Below are 19,582 nucleotides of genomic sequence, written 5' to 3' on the forward strand. Positions count from 1 at the left end.
ACATTACTACTGATTCTGCAGAAATAATAAGTATGATGAGAGTACTATGAACAACTGCATGCTAACAAATTGGGTAAGCTAGATGAAATGGAGAATTCCTAGAAATGTAAAACCTACGAAGACCAAATTATGAAGAAATAGAAAATTTTAATAGACTATAGGAGACTGAATCCATAATCAAAATCTCCCAATACAGAAAAGCCCTGAACCTGATGGCTTCACTGGTGAATTCTACCAAACATTTAAAGAACTAACAGCAATCCTCCTCAAACTTTTCCAAAGAGTTGAATAGGAAGGAACACTTCCTAACTCATGCTTGATGCCAATATTACCTTGATACCAAAGCCAGATGAAGACACATCAGAATACTACAGACCAGTACCCCTGATGAACATTGATGCAAAAATTCTCAAAAAAATACTAGCAAACCGAATTCAGAAGCATATTAAAAGGATCATACACCATGACCAAGTAGGATTTATCCCTGGGATAATAGAGTTCAACATACAAAAAAATCAGTCAATGTAACACACCACATTAACAGAATGAAGACAAAAAAGCACAAAATCATCTCAACTTATGCAATAAAAAGGATCCAACAAAATTCAATACCCTTTCATGGTAAAAAAAAATTCGACAAACTAGGAATAGAAGGCAACTACCTCAACATAATAAAAGCCATATTTGAAAACCCCACAGTGAACATAATATTCAATGGTAAAGGACTGAAAGTTTTTCCTCTAAGATCAGGAACAAGGCAAGGATGCCCACTTTCACAACTTCTATTCAACATAGTACTGGAAGCACTGGTTAAAGCAATGAAGCAAGAAAAAGAAATCCGATTTGGAAAGGAAAAAGAATTATCTGTGTGCAGATGATATGATCTTATATGTAGAAAACCCTAAAGAGTCCACAAAAAACCTGAATAAATGAATTCAGCAAAGTAGTACGATACAAAGTCACACAAAAATCAATTGCATTTCTATACACTAACAATGAACTACCCAAAAATGAAATGAAGAAAACAATTACATTTACAATAGCACTAAAAAGAATAAAATACATAGAAATTAACTTAACCAAGGAGATGAAAGACTTGTAAGTGAAAACTACAAAACACTGCCCAAAGAAATTAAATTAAAAATTAAAAATACAAACACATCTTTTGCTCTGGGATTAGAAAACTTCATATTTGTAAGATAATACTATCCAAAGTTATCTACAGATTCAATGTAATCTCTATCAAAATCCCAATAATATTTTTTGCAGCAATAGAAAAACCCATCCTAAAATTCATATGGAATCTCAAGGAACCCAAAATAGCCAAATAATCTTGAAAAAGAAGATCAAAGCTGGGGGACTCACACTTCCTAATTTCAAAACTTACTGGAAAGCTCCAGGAATCAAAATAGTGTTGTACTGGCATAAAGAAAGACACATGGACCAATGGAATAGAATAAAGAGCCCAGAAATAAACCCTCACACACATGGTCAAGGGTGTCAAGATCATTCAATGGGGAAAGAACAGTCTTTTCAACCAAAGGTTCTGGGAAAACTGGATATACACAAGCAGAAGAATGAAGCTGAACCCTTACCTAACACCATATACAAAAATGAACTCAATCAAAACACCACCAAACAACCTGTTAATAAAGCAAAACCATGTTTATTGGAATTCATTGCAGTAAGGGAGGACACTACTTTGACAGAGTCTTAGTAGTATCTCAAAAGGAACAAGTTAGAATTGGGTTATATAGAAGGTTATGGGATTTAGATGTTTGGGGGAACTTAAGATACTTTTAATTTACATTGCCAATAAGAAATATATGAAAGTTCTATTTTTCTACAACTTTGTAAAGTAAGGTAGGAATCTGGTTTTATTTTTCTTCAGATGGTATACCCAGTTCTAATATCATTTCTTGAATAATCTACTTTTCCCCACTGATCAGAAATGTCACCTTTATCATTCACTAAATTATCTTATGTATTTGGATCTATTTCTGGACTCTATTATAGTCTATCTGTTCATGTATACTACCAAGCTATTTTAACTATTATAGCTTTATAATATATTTAAGAATCTAGTGTGACTAGATTCCTTCACAAAACTTTCCCAGCCACTCTTGTAAGTTTATTTCCACATAAACCTTAGAATCAGCTTAAGTACACCAAACACACACTTGGTATTTTAAATTGGATTGTATTAAACTTACTGATTAACTTAAGGATTCTGATAATTTTCTACTGTTGACTCTCTCTATTCAAAACAAGATATGACTTTACATTCTGACTTTATGTCTGCGTGGAGCTTTAGATTGTATTTGGTGTTTACCTGTTTTTTCTCTCCACAAACAGGTCTCTTTATTTGACCTGTCCCTCATATGTAACCCAACTCTGGTTTCACTCCCATTTCTACACAACCTTGTGGATCTCTCTGGCCTCAAAATTCCCATCGTTGGCCTATCCTCTGTCATTTGAATTCTACTTCTGACATGTTATCTCCAAGTTCCTGTTTCAATATTGCCAAATACTGAGAAGAAGGGTCATCTTAATTAAGCTTTCAATTTTTAGCTGTTAAGATTACTTTGGTGGGGGACTTCCCTGGTGGTCCAGTGGTTAAGACTCCATACTCCCAATACAGGGGGCCCGGGTTCAATCCCTGGTCAGGGAGCTAGATCCCACATGCTGCAACTAAGAGCCCGCAACCCGCAACTAAAAGATCTTGCATGTCAACAAAGATCCCACGTGCCATGACAAAGACCTGGTGCAGCCAAATAAATAAATAAATAAATATTAAAAAAAAGAAAAGATTACTTTGGTGGAAAAGCAAGAGAGGCACTATCAAAAGTGCCTCTATATGGATAAGGATCAAAAGAGGATCAGATATGATACTATTTTTTTTAAGATTTGGTTATAGTATATAACAACAGCCTAGGAAAATACAGTACTATTCTGAAGTTTCACTTCTTAAAAAATATTTTGACTCCTCTATAACACACAATATGTTTCTCAGATATGAAATAATTCATAGTAGTTTTCAGAGTTATCCTTGTCTATTTTCTTATCAGAAAACCTGAGGAAAAATGGTTATTCTCACAGAAGAAACTAACACAACATTGTAAAAAAAAAAAAAAGTTATTCTCAGTTTTCTGGAAGCCTAAATGTTCTTAACAGTTTTAGTTGGAATTTTCTTGAGACTCTCTAAAATGATGCACAATTCCCCAAATATGTTTAGGAAATTTAAAAATTAACTTCACAATTAAGGATTAAAATACATAAAATAAAATGCTAATTAGAGGGGGGAAAATACTCACCTTTTGCCATTTAAGTTCTTGCGTCTCCATAATAATTTTACCAATCTGCTCTTCATACTGAGCTTCTGCTTCCTAAGTCAAAAAGAAGAAAAATACTAGGAAAATTAGGACTTGAAAATTTCCAGTTTCAGCTCTTTCTAGAGAGATAAAAAGAGCATCCTCCCACACTTACAACAAGAAAAAGGGCTGGAAAATTTGCAAATTAAATAGCCAAATCCATCAGGGAACTGAGGTCCCAGATCAACCAAGTAATCCAAAATCTGGATAGAGAAACGGGTTACTGCAGGGAGAACAGAACCACAGCATTTGCTTACCTGGGACATAAGCCATTGAGTACTGATTTAAAAACTCAGCTAAAAGTCCTTAATAAATTTCTAAAGGCAGAACATGGGCTGGTGTAAGAACATGAATCTCCTGAGGGCCCCAGAAATAAGGAGGTTTATATCTTTTAGGAATAAGGAGGTTTATCCCTTCTAACAGGTTTTTCTTCCATGAAACCCACCAGGTGGTTACAGGGAAGGATGGGAAGAATCTGAGAAAGCTTTTCCCCTGTGGTACTGGCTGGGGAGGAGAAGAGCAGTCACAAGCCTTCTTCCCTAAATCTCCTACAGACCAAAAACCTTAATCTGCAGGGGATAGGACAACAAAAACTATATCTAAGGACACTAGTGGAAATCCTCTGCAGCGGGGAAAGGGGACCAGCAGATACCACTGAAAACTCTACCTAGACAGACCTGTCTTTCTTATCTCCTCTAAGGAACAAAAGCCTTAATCTACAGGGGGAAGGGCAATAAAAACTAGCCCATGAGAGCACTTATGGAAACCCACTGCAGATGAGAGGAGAAGACAAGAAAAATAGAACAGCTCTATCCTTGGGGAGGGGAAGGAATACATGCTAGGCCCACCATTAAATACGAAAGAGGGATCAGAATTCTTGTGGAGGCCTCACCTTGAGACTTGGGTTCACCAAAAACTGAGGCTTAACAGAAACATCAGAGAATGCTCCTATTCCCCACCTGCCGCCACCACCCAACTAACAAGTGTCAAGTAAAAAAACAGTGAGACATAGCTGGGAGAGCTGCAAGGATAGACTCTCTCTGGGAAGCAGCACAAAAGGAAGACCCAAAGTCAAGGGGGGAAGCCCAAAGCCAAGCAAGAAGCAGTTATTTAGAAAAACCCTCTGATTTCACTTAAAATATTGTAATACTCTTGAATTAGCCCACACAATAAACACAAGGTATCACTAGAGAAATCTGAAGCTTCTGTCGGAAACTTCAATAGGTAGACTTGAAAGCTGCCTGGTTGAGCGTTGAAGGCATACCCCAACACACACACACACAGCTCTTCTGCAAAGACTGAGAGTTTTTTTGTTTGTTTGTTTTGGTTCCAGGTATTTAAGGAAATCTATGCCAAACAAAGCACTAGCTGATCACTAAGCTAAGAGCACATGACAAAAACTGAAGACTTAACACAATTATTTCAGAAAAGTCACTACACAAACAAATAATGACAAAAACAAGAAGCAACCCTGAGAAGAGGGAGGAATCTTATTTCCAGAGTTGTCACATATTCAAAACGTTCATGTCCATTTCTCAAAAAATATTTACAAGGCATGCAAGTAAACAGAAAAGTGTGATCCAGTGCTTCCCTGTTGGCGCAGTGGTTAAGAATCCGCCTGCCAATGCAGGGGACATGGATTCAAGCCCTGGTCGGGGAAGATCCCACATGCCGCAGAGCAACTAAACCCGTGCACCACAACTACTGAGCCTGCGCTCTAGAGCCCACGTGCCACAACTACTGAAGCCCGCGTGCCTAGAACCCATGCTCCGCGACAAGAGAAGCCACCGCAGTGAGAAGCCCGTGCACTGCAACTAGAGAAAGCCCACGTGCAGCAACGAAGACCCAACGCAGCCAAAAATAAATAAATAAAATAATTATATAAAAAAAAAAAGTGTGATCCATACACAGGAAAAAAAACAATTTAATAGGAACTGTCCCTGAGCAAGTGCATACAATGGACCTAGACAAAGACTTTAAATCAATAATTTTAAATATGCTCAAAGTGCTAAAAGAACCATGTACAAAAGTCCTAAAGCCATTAAAAAGTTAAGGGAATGCTACAAACAAGTTTATGCTCATAAATTTGACAACTTACAGAAACAGACCAATTCTTCTAAAACCACAAACTATCAGACCTCAACCAAGAAGATAAATAACAATCTTCAAAAGCCCTATAGTCATAAATTTAAAAGCTCCAAAAAAAGAAATGTACAGGCCCACATAATTTCACCGTAGAATTCTGAATGATATGCATTCTGAAGTATTTAGGAAGTGCACTGATGCCTGCAATTTACTCTGAAATCATCAAAAATAAAGTTGAAGGAGGGATAAGTAGATGGATAGACGTGATAAAACAAGTACAGTAAAATGTTAATGGTGTATGAGTGTTCACTGTCAAATTCTGTTAGTTTTGCTGTATGTTTGACAATTTTCATAACAAACTGGGAGAAATCAAAGAGTGGATGTTAACAGATAAAATACATTTTGTTATGAAATATTTTCCTATGACTCTCTCACATGTTCTTTGCTTTATTACACACACACATACACACACTTATGCTATGGTATTCGAAGAGGCTTTCATGAAAGCTGTCTCATTGAAAATGCTTTCAGCAGCAAGTAGCAACAACAAACCCCGACTCACAATGGCTTATGGGACTTACTGTCTCACATGACAAGTCCAAAGGCAGAGTCCTTCTAGAATTTATTTCAGTGGCTCAACAATATCATCAAGGACTATAATTCTGCCCATCTTTCCATTTTGCCATTATCCAAGTGATTTTCCTTAAGCTTTTCACCCCTAGGCCACTTTAATTTTAGGCATCAAGGACGGAAAGGACATTATCCTACAGTAGAAAAAGTGTAATCTCTTATTAAAAGGATAACAAAACTTTTCCCAGAAGCTTCCTAATCATATCTTCTAATATCTCATTGGCCATAACTAGGTCATATGCCCACTCCTAAACCAGTTGCTGGCTGGTGAAATGCACTGAACCTTCGTGAGTGGTTAGGACAGTCAGGATTTACCTAACTCATATTGGTGAGGGTTGAACCCTAAGACACAGTCAAGGTTCTTCCAGCATGGAATAAGGGACAGAATGTATACGAACAAGGTATGCTATGTGATAAATAAAGTGAGGAGAGAACAGAAGCTCTCAGAGTAATATGTACCTATAGTCAAAACATTGAAAAAAGAAATAAGTGTATACACATTTTTGGGGGGAGGTGTGTAGAACATATAACATGCATATTTTCCCAAAGCAGGTGGATTGAAAATATACAAGATACAGCTTTCTTCATGTGGGCCTGGTTATACACTTCTCTTTTATTTTTTATTTTTTTTAATTTATTTTATTTTTGGCTGCATTGGGTCTTTGATTCTGCACGTGGGCTTTCTCTAGTTGTGGTGAGTGGGGGTTACTCTTCGTTGTGGTGCGTGGGCTTCTCATCACAGTGGCTTCTCTTGTTGCGGAGCACTGGCTCTAGGTGTGCGGGCTTCAGCAGTTGTGGCGCGCGGGCTTCAGTAGCTGTGGCTCGTGGACTCTAGAGCACAGGCTCCGTAGTTGTGGCGCACAGGCTTAGTTGCTCTGCGGCACATGGGGTCTTCCGGGACCAGGGCTCGAACCCATGTCCCCTGCATTGGCAGGCGGATTCTTAACCACTGCACCACCAGGGAAGCCCTACACTTCTCTTTTAGAGCCTACAGGGGATTCTCAGATCTTACTATGATTTAGATATTGTTCTAAGCACTTTTTATATATTAATTTAATTTAGGTATAATTTTATGCATTACTTGTATTCTTGTTACTGCCATTTTATAAGTGAGGAAATCGGGTTATCAGCAAGAGGATAAATAACTTGCCTAAAGTCATATAGCAGGTAAACAGCAGAGCAAGTATTTGAACCTAGATGATCTGTCTCCAGAGTCTCTTAAACATGCCATTATATCACCTTTAAGAAACTGTGGATGGTATAGGACAGTATGAATTGCTATAATATACTCCTTTCCTTTAAAAACTTCAGAATTTAATCTTCATATCCCATAAAAGTTAGAAAACCATTCAAAATCACACTACCTATTTTAAATATACAAGTACATTCTGATTATTTGGTCAAACACTTCAAAATAAGAAATATTTGTTGAAAGGAAAGGCAAAAAACTTTTAAATTGTTATGGATATTCTAATATTAATATTTTTCTATTTGAGAAGTCTTTGTAATAGATTAAGTTGACTAACATGAAAACAGTAGTTTAAATACGAATTAGGAAAGAGATTTTTTTAAATGTGAACTTTTAGGCTATGCCATGCATATTAGAGATATTTATCTTGGATATTTTGTAGATAATCAAACCAAGAAACTCTCAGAAAGAGAGATTAGTATTGTATTAGACAGCATGAGGAACTGAATTGGGCAATTTCGTAGGAGGTGGATTATGAGTTTGAAAAGGAGAATAAAAGTACCCAGTAACAGTTTTGGCTGCTTGGACAAGTGCCTGGTGTATGTACTATGTCCCTAAATCTGTTCAGGGTCAAGAATTGAAGAGGCCTGACCAATACACAGCCCATCTTGTAAAGCTACAGCCTGAAGCAAGTACTTCAAAAAAAGCATGACACTTTCTAAAGGTTATAAAGAGTAAATAAACCATCAAATTACTCCTCTTTTATTGTTTTTATAAAAACACTTAAATCCTTGTAGTCCTAAGGCAGCTAATAAAAAATAAACACTTTCAAGGTTCTATCTTGTATACTTTATTGAAGTTACAGATGGGATTTTCTTACCAAATTTAATATATATTTTCTCATTGACAATTTAATAAGAATTTTTATTAATAACTTTTGAAAGCTGCTTGAAGAATGAATAAAAATGAAAAGTTCAAATAAAATGTAAATAATAATTTTTAATAAAAAGCATGAAGTTAAATCAAAATCCTAATATAGTAGAAGCATATTATAATATTATCTTTCAGCAATGTGGAGAACACTCATTTTATCAGTTTTCCATGTAGTATAAGGATACAGATTTTACAAATCATTATAATTACAAAGGGGTATGATTTCACTCATAGCATAACTAATTTTATGGGGCATTAAAATGCTGCTTAATGTTATTTACCACATATTATACCATTAATTACCCAGTTTCCTTCACAATTTCCCTAGCAAATCATTGTGGGTTTTTTTGTTTTGTTTTGTTTTAGCTGCGCCCCGCCAAAAGGTCAAAAGGCCAAAAATGAAGAGAAAAAAAGAGACAATAGAAATGGTTCTACAAGGGGTCCAGATATTGGCGTTTATAAACACAGACTTGAAATAGATGAAACTAATATGCTCAAGAAATTATATGACAAAATCAATTTCAGCAGAGGAATGAAAGTTATAAAAGTAGAACCAAATGAAAATATTAGGACTGAAAATTTAAGAAGTGAAATTAAGAACTCAATAGATTGACTTAATCATCAGATTAGGTAAACTGAAGAGAAAATTCATTAACTGAAAGAAAAAAAAAAATAACCAGACTGAAACATGGACAGAAAAAGAAAAAGAAGGAAAATATAGACAAAAAATCAATAATTATACAGAAGATTTGAACAAGACTGACAAAGTTGACCAAATTCACAGTCATAGTATACTGTACCCAAGAAATACATATTATTTTCAAGTTCATCTATGTTGGAATATTTACCAAACTTGATTATATGCTTGGCTAGAAAGAGAAGCTCCAAAAATATTAAGTGATTGAAATTATATAGAGCTTATAATCTGACATAGTAAAATTATGCTAAAAATCAATTTTTAAAAGTTAATAAAAAGTAAAATAAAACTCCCAAATATTTATAAATGAAGTAGTACACATCTAAATAACGCATGGGTCAAAGAATAAATTACAATGAAAATTAGAAAGTAATCTGAACTGAATGATTAATGAAGATAAAGTCTACATAAATTTGTAGAATCCAGCTAAAGGCATGCTAAGAGAAAAGTTTAGAGCCTTAAATACTGTATATTAGAAAAGAAAAAAAGGTTAAAATTAATCAACTAAATACCATCTTCAAAAGTTCAAGACAGAAAAACAACAAATTAAAGTAAGGAAATAATAAAGATAAGAGCAGATAGTAATAAAACATAAAACAAATATGCAAGAGAATCATCAAAGTCAAAATTTAATTCCTTGAAAAGACTAACATAATTGATAAACCCTTAGAAAGACTGATCCAAAATTCCTACTCATTCATAATATCTCTGCATGAGTTACTTCTTCCATGAAGCTTCCCTCACTCCCCTTAGTTAAGTTAGGCATTTCCTTAGCCACACTCTCACAGTATATTCTGCAGTCCTTTATTATTACATGGTATTATAATCTCTAAAACCTGTCACAGTAAGTGCTCAGGAAACATTAAGTGAATGACCAAATATAGTTTTGCTTGTTTAATATCTCTCAAAAATAAAAAAAGAATCACATTAATTTGTACTATAGTATTTCTTGAATTTTCACTGTTTCAAAGTCCTAATTTCTTTTTACAAACTTTTTATTTTGAAATAATTTTAGATTTACAGAAGACTTGTGTAAAGATAGTAGAGTTCTTGTATACCCTTTACCCAGATTCCCTAATGTTAAAATCTTACATAAGTAGGATACACTTATCAAAGTTAAGAAAGTAACATTGTAACAATATTATTGATTAGACTACAAAGTTTATATATTTCACTAGTTTTTCCACCAATATCTGTTCCAGAATACAATATGGGATACCATGTTACATTTAATCATGTCTCCTTAGACTCCTCCAATCTGTGAGAGTTTCTCAGCCTTCTTGTTTTTCATGACCTTGATATTTTTGACAAGCATTGTTGAGCTATCTTGCAGAATATTCCACATATGGGGTTTGTCTGATATTTTCTCATGATTACACTAGGTTTTGGGGAAGAATACCACAGAGGTAAAGTTCCCTTCTCATCACATCATATCATGAGTACTTGATATTCACATGAATTATTGATACCACACAAATTCTTTCTGGGGATCTTAACGTTAATCACTTAGTTAAGGTGGTATCTGGCAGGTTTCTCCACAGTAAACTTAACTATCTTTCCCTTATATTTTCTATCTGTTAGAGCTTAGTCCAGAATCAAGGCAAGGGAAATTAAGCTCTACTTCCTAGAGGGAGGAGTATCAAACAATATGTAAAATGTATAAAACCACCACAGTAACTTACTAAATAATTTGGGAAAGATATTGTGTGACTATGCAACTATTCTGTTTCTCCTTAAAGTTTCATCCACTAATTTTAGCATTCATCAGTGGATCTTCCCTGCAGGAATTATTACTGTGATGTTCTAAGGGTGGTTTCTATTTCTCTGCTTCCTCCTACATTTATTAAATGCAATTAAAGATTTTTCCCGAAAAACAGCCAGCTCTACCCACCACCAGTCGCTCCCATCAGGAAACTTGCACAAGCCTCTTAGATAGCTTCATCCACCAGAGGGCAGACAGCAGAAGCAAAAAGAAGTACAATCCTGCAGCCTGTGGAACAAAAACCACATTCACAGAAAGGGAGACAAGATGAAAGGCAGAGGGCTATGTACCAGATGAAGGAACACGATAAAACCCCAGAAAAACAACTAAGTGAAGTGGAGATAGGCAACCTTCCAGAAAAAGAATTCAGAATGATGATAGGGAAGATGATCCAGGACCTCGGAAAAAGAATGGAAGCAAAGATCGAGAAGATGCAAGAAATGTTTAACAAAGACCTAGACGAATTAAAGAACAAACAAACAGAGATGAACAATACAATAACTAAAATGAAAATTATACTAGATGGAATCAATAGCAGAATAACTGAGGCAGAAAAATGGATAAGTGGGGCCTTCCCTGGTGGTGCAGTGGTTAAGAATCCGCCTGCCAATGCAGGGGACACAGGTTCATGCCCTGGTCTGGGAAGACCCCACATGCCATGGAGCAACAGAGCCCGTGCGACACAACTACTGAGCCCGTGTGCCTAGGGCCCGTGCTCCACAACAAGAGAAGCCACCACAATGAGAAGCCTGCACACTGCAACGAAGAGTAGCCCCTGCTCACCGCAACTAGAGAAAGCCCGCGTGCAGCAACGAAGACCCAATGCAACCAAAAATAAAATAAATAAACTTATTAAAAAAAAAAAAATAACGGATAAGTGACCTGGAAGACAGAATGGTGGAATTCACTGCTGCAGAACAGAATAAAGAAAAAAGAATGAAAAGAAATGAAGACAGCCTAAAAGACCTCTGGGACAACATTAAACGCAACAAAATTTGCATTATAGGGGTCCCAAAAGGAGAAGAGAGAAAGAACCCGAGAAAATATTTGAAGATTACAGCCAAAAACTTCCCTAACATGGGAAAGGAAATAGCCACCCAAGTCCAGGAAGCGCAGAGAGTCCCATACAGGATAAACCCATGGAGAAACACCCTGAGACACATAGTAATCAAATTGGCAGAAATTAAAGACAATGAAAATTATTGAAAGCAGCAAGGGAAAAACGACAAATAACATACGGGAACTTCATTAGGATAACAGCTGATTTCTCAGCAGAAACTCTACAAGCCACAAGGGACTGGCATGATATACTTAAAGTGATGACAGGGAAGAACCTACAACCAAGATTACTCTACCTGGCAAGGATCTCATTCAGATTAAATGGAGAGATCAAAAGCTTTACAGACAAGCAAAAGCTAAGAGAATTCAGCACCACCAAACCAGCTCTACAACAAATGCTAAAGGGACTTCTCTAAGTGGGAAACACAAGAGAAGAAAAGGACCTACAAAAACAAACCCAAAACAATCAAGAAATTGGTCATAGGAACATACATATCGATAATTACCTTAAACGTGAATGGATTAAATGCTCCAACCAAAAGACACAGGCTTGCTGAATGGATATGCAAACAAGACCCATATATATGTTGTCTACAAGAGACCCACTTCAGACCTAGGGACACATACAGACTGAAAGTGAGGGGATGGAAAAAGATATTCCATGCAAATGAAATCAAAAGAAAGCTGGAGTAGCAATACTCGTATCAGATAAAATAGACTTTAAAATAAAAAATGTTACAAGAGACAAGGAAGGACACTACATAATGATCAAGGGATCAATCCAAGAAGAAGATATAACAATTATAAATATATATGCACCCAACATAGGAGCACCTCGATACATAAGGCAACTGCTAACAGCTCTAAAAGAGGAAATCGACAGTAACACAATAATAGTGGGGGACTTTAACATCTCGCTTACACCAATGGACAGATCATCCAAACAGAAAATTAATAAGGGAACACAAGCTTTAAGTGACACAATAGACTAGATAGATTTAATTGATATTTATAGGACATTCCATCCAAAAACAGCAGATTACACTTTCTTCCCAAGTGCACATGGAACATTCTCCAGGATAGATCACATCTTGGGTCACAAATCAAGCCTCAGTAAATTTAAGAAAATTAAAATCATATCAAGCATCTTTTCTGACCACAACGCTATGAGATTAGAAATCAATTACAGGGAAAAAGACGTAAAAAACACAAACACATGTAGGCTAAACAATATGTTACCAAATAACCAAGAGACAACTGAAGAAATCAAAGAGGAAATCAAAAAATACCTAGAGACAAATGACAATGAAAACACGACAATCCAAAACCTATGGGATGCGGCAAAAGCAGTTCTAAGAGGGAAGTTTATAGCTATACAAGCCTACCTCAAGAAACAAGAAAAATCTCAAATAAACAATCTAACCTTACACCTAAAGGAACTAGAGAAAGAAGAACAAACAAAACCCAAAGTTAGCAGAAGGAAAGAAATCACAAAGATCACAGCAGAAATAAATGAAATAGAAACAAAGAAAACAAGAGCAAAGATCAATAAAACTAAAAGCTGGTTCTTTGAGAAGATAAACAAAATTGATAAACCATTAACCAGACTTATCATGAAAAAGAGGGAGAGGACTCAAATCAATAAAGTTAGAAATGAAAAAGGAGAAGTTACAACAGACACCGCAGAAATACAAAGCATCCTAGGAGACTACTACAAGCAACTCTATGCCAATAAAATGGACAACCTGGAAGAAATGGACAAATTCTTAGAAAGGTATAACCTTCCAAGACTGAACCAGGAAGAAATAGAAAATACAAACAGACCAATCACAAGTAATGAAATTGAAACTGTGATTAAAAATCTTCCAACAAACAAAAAGTCCAGGACCAGATGGCTTCACAGGTGAATTCTATCAAACATTTAGAGAAGACCTAACACCCATTCTTCTCAAACTCTTCCAAAAAACTGCAGAGAAAGGAACACTCCCAAACTCATTCTACAAGGCCACCATCACCCTGATACCAAAACCAAACAAAGATACCACAAAAAAACAAAATTACAGACCAATACCACTGATGAATATAGATGCAAAAATTCTCAACAAAATACTAGCAAACAGAATCCTACAACATATTAAAAGGATCATACACCAAGATCAAGTGGGATTTATCCCAGGGATGCAAGGATTCTTCAATATATGCAAATCAATCAATGTGATACACCATATTAACAAATTGAAGAATAAAAACCATATGATGATCTCAATAGCTGCAGAAAAAGCTTTTGACAAAATTCAACACCCATTTATGATAAAAACTCTCCAGAAAGTGGGCATAGAGGGAACCTACCTCAACATAATAAAGGCCATATTATGACAAACCCACAGCAAACATCATTCTCAATGGTGAAAAACTGAAAGCATTTCCTCTAAGATCAGGAACAAGACAAGGATGTCCACTCTCAACAGTATTATTCAACATAGTTTTGGAAGTCCTAGCCAGGGCAGCCAGAGAAGAAAAAGAAATAAAAGGAATAGAAATCGGAAAAGAAGAAGTAAAACTGTCATTGTTTGCAGATGACATGATACTATACATACAGAATCCTAAAACTGCCACCAGAAAACTACTAGAGCTAATCAATGAATTCGGTAAAGTTGCAGGATACAAAACTAATGCACAGAAATCTCTTGCATTCCTATATACTAATGATGAAAAATCTGAAAGAGAAATTAAGGAAACACTCCCATTTACCACTGCAGCAAAAAGAAGAAAATACCTAGGAATAAACCTACCTAGGGAGACAAAAGACCTGTATGTAGAAAACTACAAGATACTGATGAAAGAAATTAAAGATGATACCAACAGATGGAGAGATACACCATGTTCTTGGATTGGAAGAATCAATATTGTGAAAATGACTATACTATCCAAAGCAATCTACAGATTCAATGCAATCCCTATCAAATTACCAATGGCACATTTTACAGAATTAGAAGAAAAAAATCTTAAAATTTGTATGGAGACAAAAAAGACCCCAAATAGCCAAAGTAGTCTTGAGGGAAAAAAGCAGAGCTGGAGGAATCAGACTCCCTGACTTCAGACTATACTACAAAGCTACAGTAATCAAGACAATATGGTACTGGCACAAAAACAGAAATATAGATCAATGGAACAAGATAGAAAGCCCAGAGATAAACCCACGAACCTATGGTCAACTAATCTATGACAAAGGAGGCAAGGATATACAATGGAGAAAAGACAGTCTCTGCTGGGAGAACTGGACAGCTACATGTAAAAGAATGAAATTAGAACACTCCCTAACACCATACACAAAAATAAACTCAAAATGGATTAAAGACCTAAATGTAAGACCAGACACTATAAAACTCTTAGAGGAAAACATAGGGAGAACACTCTTTGACATAAATCACAGCAAGATCGTTTTTGATCCGCCTCCTACGGTAATGGAAAAAAAATCAAAAATAAACAAATGGGACCTAATGAATCTTAAAAGCTTTTGCACGGCAAAGGAAACCATAAACAAGACAAAAGGACAACCCTCAGAATGGGAGAAAATATTTGCAAACGAATCAACGGACAAAGGATTAATCTCCAAAATATATAAACAGCTCATGCAGCTCAATATTAAAAAAACAAAGAACCCAGTCCAAAAATGGGCAGAAGACCTAAATAGACATTTCTCCAAAGAAGACATACACATGGCCAAGAAGCACATGAAAAGCTGCTCAACATCACTAATTATTAGAGAAATGCAAATCAGAACTACAATGAGGTATCACCTCACACCAGTTAGAATGGGCATCATCAGAAAATCTACAAACAACAAATGCTGGAGAGGGTGAGGAGAAAAGGGAACCCTCTTGCACTGTTGGTGGGAATGTAAATTGATACAGCCACTATGGAGAACAGTATGGAGTTTCCTTAAAAAACCAAAAACAGAATTACCATATGACCCAGAAATCCCACTACTGGGCATATACCCTGAGAAAACCATAATTCAAAAAGACACATGCACCCTAATGTTCATTGCAGCACTATTTACAATAGCCAGGTCATGGAAGCAACCTAAATGCCCATCAACAGACGAATGGCTAAAGAAGATGTGGTACATATATACAATGGAATATTACTCAGCCATAAAAAGGAACAAAATTGGGTCATTTGTAGAGACGTGGATGGATCTAGAGACTGTCATATAGAGTAAAGTAAGTCAGAAAGAGAAAAACAAATATCATATATTAACACATATATGTGGAACCTAGAAAAATGGTACAGATGAACCTGTTTGCAGGGCAGAAATTGAGACACAGATGTAGAGAACAAATGTATGGACGCCAAGGGGGAAAGTGGCGGGGGGGGGGTGGTGGTGGTGTGATGAATTGGGAGATTGGGATTGACATGTATACACTGATGTGTATAAAATGGATGACTAATAAGAACCTGCTGTATAAAAAATAAATAAAATAAAATTCAAAAAAAAAGATTTTTCCCATCTCCCCCATTTATTTATCATTTATTTATGTTAGTAGCAAAATATATATTTATTTTATTCTTTGGGTTACAATCCAATACTATCATTATTTATTTTGTTGCTCAAATTCTTCCAGCTCTGTTCATGGGAGCTCTTCCAGGTTGGCTTCTGTACTCTTTTGACATTGTTGTTTTAAGTACCTTCTTTAAGTACCTTCCAGCACTACAAGATGTCTAACCCTAGAATAAGCCACTTCTCCAAGGAGTCCTGGTTCCTTTTGTTAGATAATGACGTTCAGAACCAAGATCTGGGCACTCTGTTCCTGCTGCTGGAGTGTTGCTGCCACTAGGCCCTTTCAGCAGAGCTAGAAAATGTATGTATGTATTCTAACCCATGTGTACACATGTTTATATTTCTGTATCTTTCTATCTGTATATAGTTAAATGAGTTCATACTGTTCTCTTCAACTTTAATCCAGCACCACAGAACTCATTCTAGTCTTCCCCCCTTGCTTATTTGTAACTTCTTCCTTCAACAGAGAGAAAAAAATTCTTCCTAGCTCTTGTAATCTACAATTTGCTTATTTGTTCAACCCTAGAATACATGTAAAGTAGTTTCAGTATTACTCCCATGAGAAACAAATTTACCAACTAGAGATAGTGTTTAATGTAAACTTTTAAGCTTTTTGTCTTTAGCCTTACAGTATCGAGTCAACATATACTCTCCAAAGTGACTTAAATCAGCTTCTTTTCCCACCCACTTCATTCACTGAAGTAATGTCATACATTGGTGAAACAGTTACATATATTTTCACAGTCTGCATTCCATCCTGGAATTCTCCTGACATTCTGGTTGAATTTTTATAAAGGTTGCATACAGTATAGTTCACTGTTTGTGGTGTACAGTTTTATGGGTTTTGACAGAAGCATGGAGTAATGTTTCCACCACCACTATACCATACAGAAGAGTACATCACTCCAAAAAATTCTCTTATGCATTCCATTTATAGACAATCCCTATTCCATCTGTCAATACCTGGCAACTAGTGATTTGTTTTCCTTCCCTATAGTCTTGCCTCTTCCAGAATGTCATATAAATGCATTGTACAGTTTGTAGACTTAGATATTACTTCTTTCACTTAGAAAAATTCAATGAATATTCATGACATCATTTTTGAGGCTATTTTTTGGGAGAATAGAATTCTAGGTTGATAGTTATTCTTTTAAGCACTTTAAGTATCATCCCATTGTCTTCTGGACTGAATAATTATTATTGAGAAGCCCACTATCAATAGCATTATTGTTCCTTTGAAAATAAATGGATGTTTTTCCACTTCTGGATGCTTTTAAGATTTTCCGTTTGGGTTTTTTTTTTTTTTTTTAATACTGAATGAAAGATTCTTTAAATTCTATAGCACTACAATTCTCAAAAGTTTCACACACATGATTTCATATAATCTCATAGTAAACCTTTTTTTCATCTACCCCTGTATTATCCCTCCTCCCTTCCCTCTCCCCACTAGTAACCACTAGTTTGCTCTCTATATCTGTGAGTCAGATTCTTTTTTGTTTTATTCACTAGTTTGTTGTATTTTTTTAGATTCCACATATAAGTATCATACAGTATTTGACTTTCTCTAACTTATTTCATTTAGCATAATGCCTTCTAAGTCCATCCATGTTGCTGCAAATAGCAAAATTTCATTCTTTTTTATGGATGAGTAGTATTCCATTGTGTATATATGTATGTATATATATGTGTGTATGTATATATACACACACACACACACACACACACACATACATACCACATCTTCTTTATCCATTCGTCTGTTGATGGACACTTAGGTTGCCTCCATACCTCAGCAACTAATTAATGCTGCTATGAACACTGGGGTACATGTATCTGTTTGAATTAGTGTTTAGGTTTTTTTTTTTAATATATACCAAGGAGTGGAATTGCTGGGTCATATGGTAGTTCTATATTTAGTTCTTTGAGAAACCTCCATACTGTTTTCCAGTGGCTGCACCAATTTACATTCCCACCAACAGCATATCAGGGTTCCCTTTTCTCCACACCCTCACCAGCATTTGTTATTTGTGTTCTATTTGATGATAGCCATTCTGACAGGAGTGAAGTGATATTTCATTGTGGTTTGGATTTGCATTTCTCTGATGATTAGTGATGTTGATAATCTTTTCATGTGCCTGTTGGCTCTCTGCATACCCTCTTTGGAATAATGTCTATTCAGTTCTCCTTCCCATTTTTAATCAGATTTTTTTTTGATGTTGAGCTGTATGAGCTATTTATATATTTTGGATATTAACCCCTTATCAGTCATATCATTTGCAAATATTTTTTCCTTTACAACAAATGTTAAAGGAACATCTCTAGGAGAAAAAAGAAGAGGTCACAACTGAAACAAGAAACAACTGGAAACAAGAAAATTAGGAAATGAAAAAGCTCACTGGTGAAGTCAAACATACAGTAAAGGTAGGAAATCATCCACACACAAAGCTAGTAGGGAGGTTAAAAGACAAAACTAGTAAAATCATCTATAGCCACAATAAGCAGTTAAGGGATATACAAAACAATTAGATGAAAAATAGGATATCAAAAACAGTAATCACGAGGGAAGGAGAGTACAAACACAGGGTTTTTTAAATGCATTTGAAATTAAGAGATCAGCAACATAAAACAGTCATGAATATATATAGACTGCTATACAAAAACCTCATGGTAAACACAAACCAAAAATCTGTAATAGAAATACACTCAAGAAAAGAAAAAGAGGGGCTTCCCTGGTGGCGCAGTGGTTGAGAATCTGCCTGCCAATGCAGGGGACACGGGTTCGAGCCCTGGTCTGGGAAGATCCCACATGCCGCATAGCAGCTAAGCCCGTGAGCCACAACTACTGAGCCTGCGCATCTGGAGCCTGTGCCCCACAACAAGAGAGGCTGCGACAGTGAAAGGCCCACGCACCGCGATGAAGAGTGGCCCCTGCTTGCCGCAACTAGAGAAAGCCCTCGCACAGAAACAAAGACCCAACACAGCCAAAAATAAATAAATAAATAAATTTATTTGAAAAGAAAAAGAAATCCAAAAATAACACTAAAGATAGTCATCAAATCACAAGAGAAGAGAAGAAAAGAAGAAAGGGGGAAAAAGGCTTACAAAACCAAATAAAAACAATTAACAAAATGGCAATAAGAACATACATATAGGTGATTACCTTAAATGCAAATGGACTAAATGCTCCAACCAAAAGACACGGAGTGGCTGAATGGATACAAAAACAAGACCCACATATATATGCTTCCTACAACAGACTCACTTCAGATCTAAACATACACACAGACTAAAA

The 19,582-nt window shown here is 35.9% G+C and overlaps 1 protein-coding gene across 1 annotated transcript in view; it reads right to left on the reverse strand.

Moving 5' to 3' along the window:
• Window positions 1-19,582, reverse strand: part of CCDC73 (coiled-coil domain containing 73) — a 114,755-nt gene that overhangs the window by 85,335 nt on the left and 9,838 nt on the right. The window contains exon 2 of the mRNA XM_059931339.1: window positions 3,315-3,386. Coding sequence (XP_059787322.1) covers window positions 3,315-3,386 — 72 coding nt within the window. The remainder of the gene's footprint in view (window positions 1-3,314; window positions 3,387-19,582) is intronic.

Source organism: Balaenoptera ricei, chromosome 8 (assembly GCF_028023285.1).
Source record: "Balaenoptera ricei isolate mBalRic1 chromosome 8, mBalRic1.hap2, whole genome shotgun sequence".
Taxonomy (NCBI): Eukaryota; Metazoa; Chordata; class Mammalia; order Artiodactyla; family Balaenopteridae; genus Balaenoptera; species Balaenoptera ricei.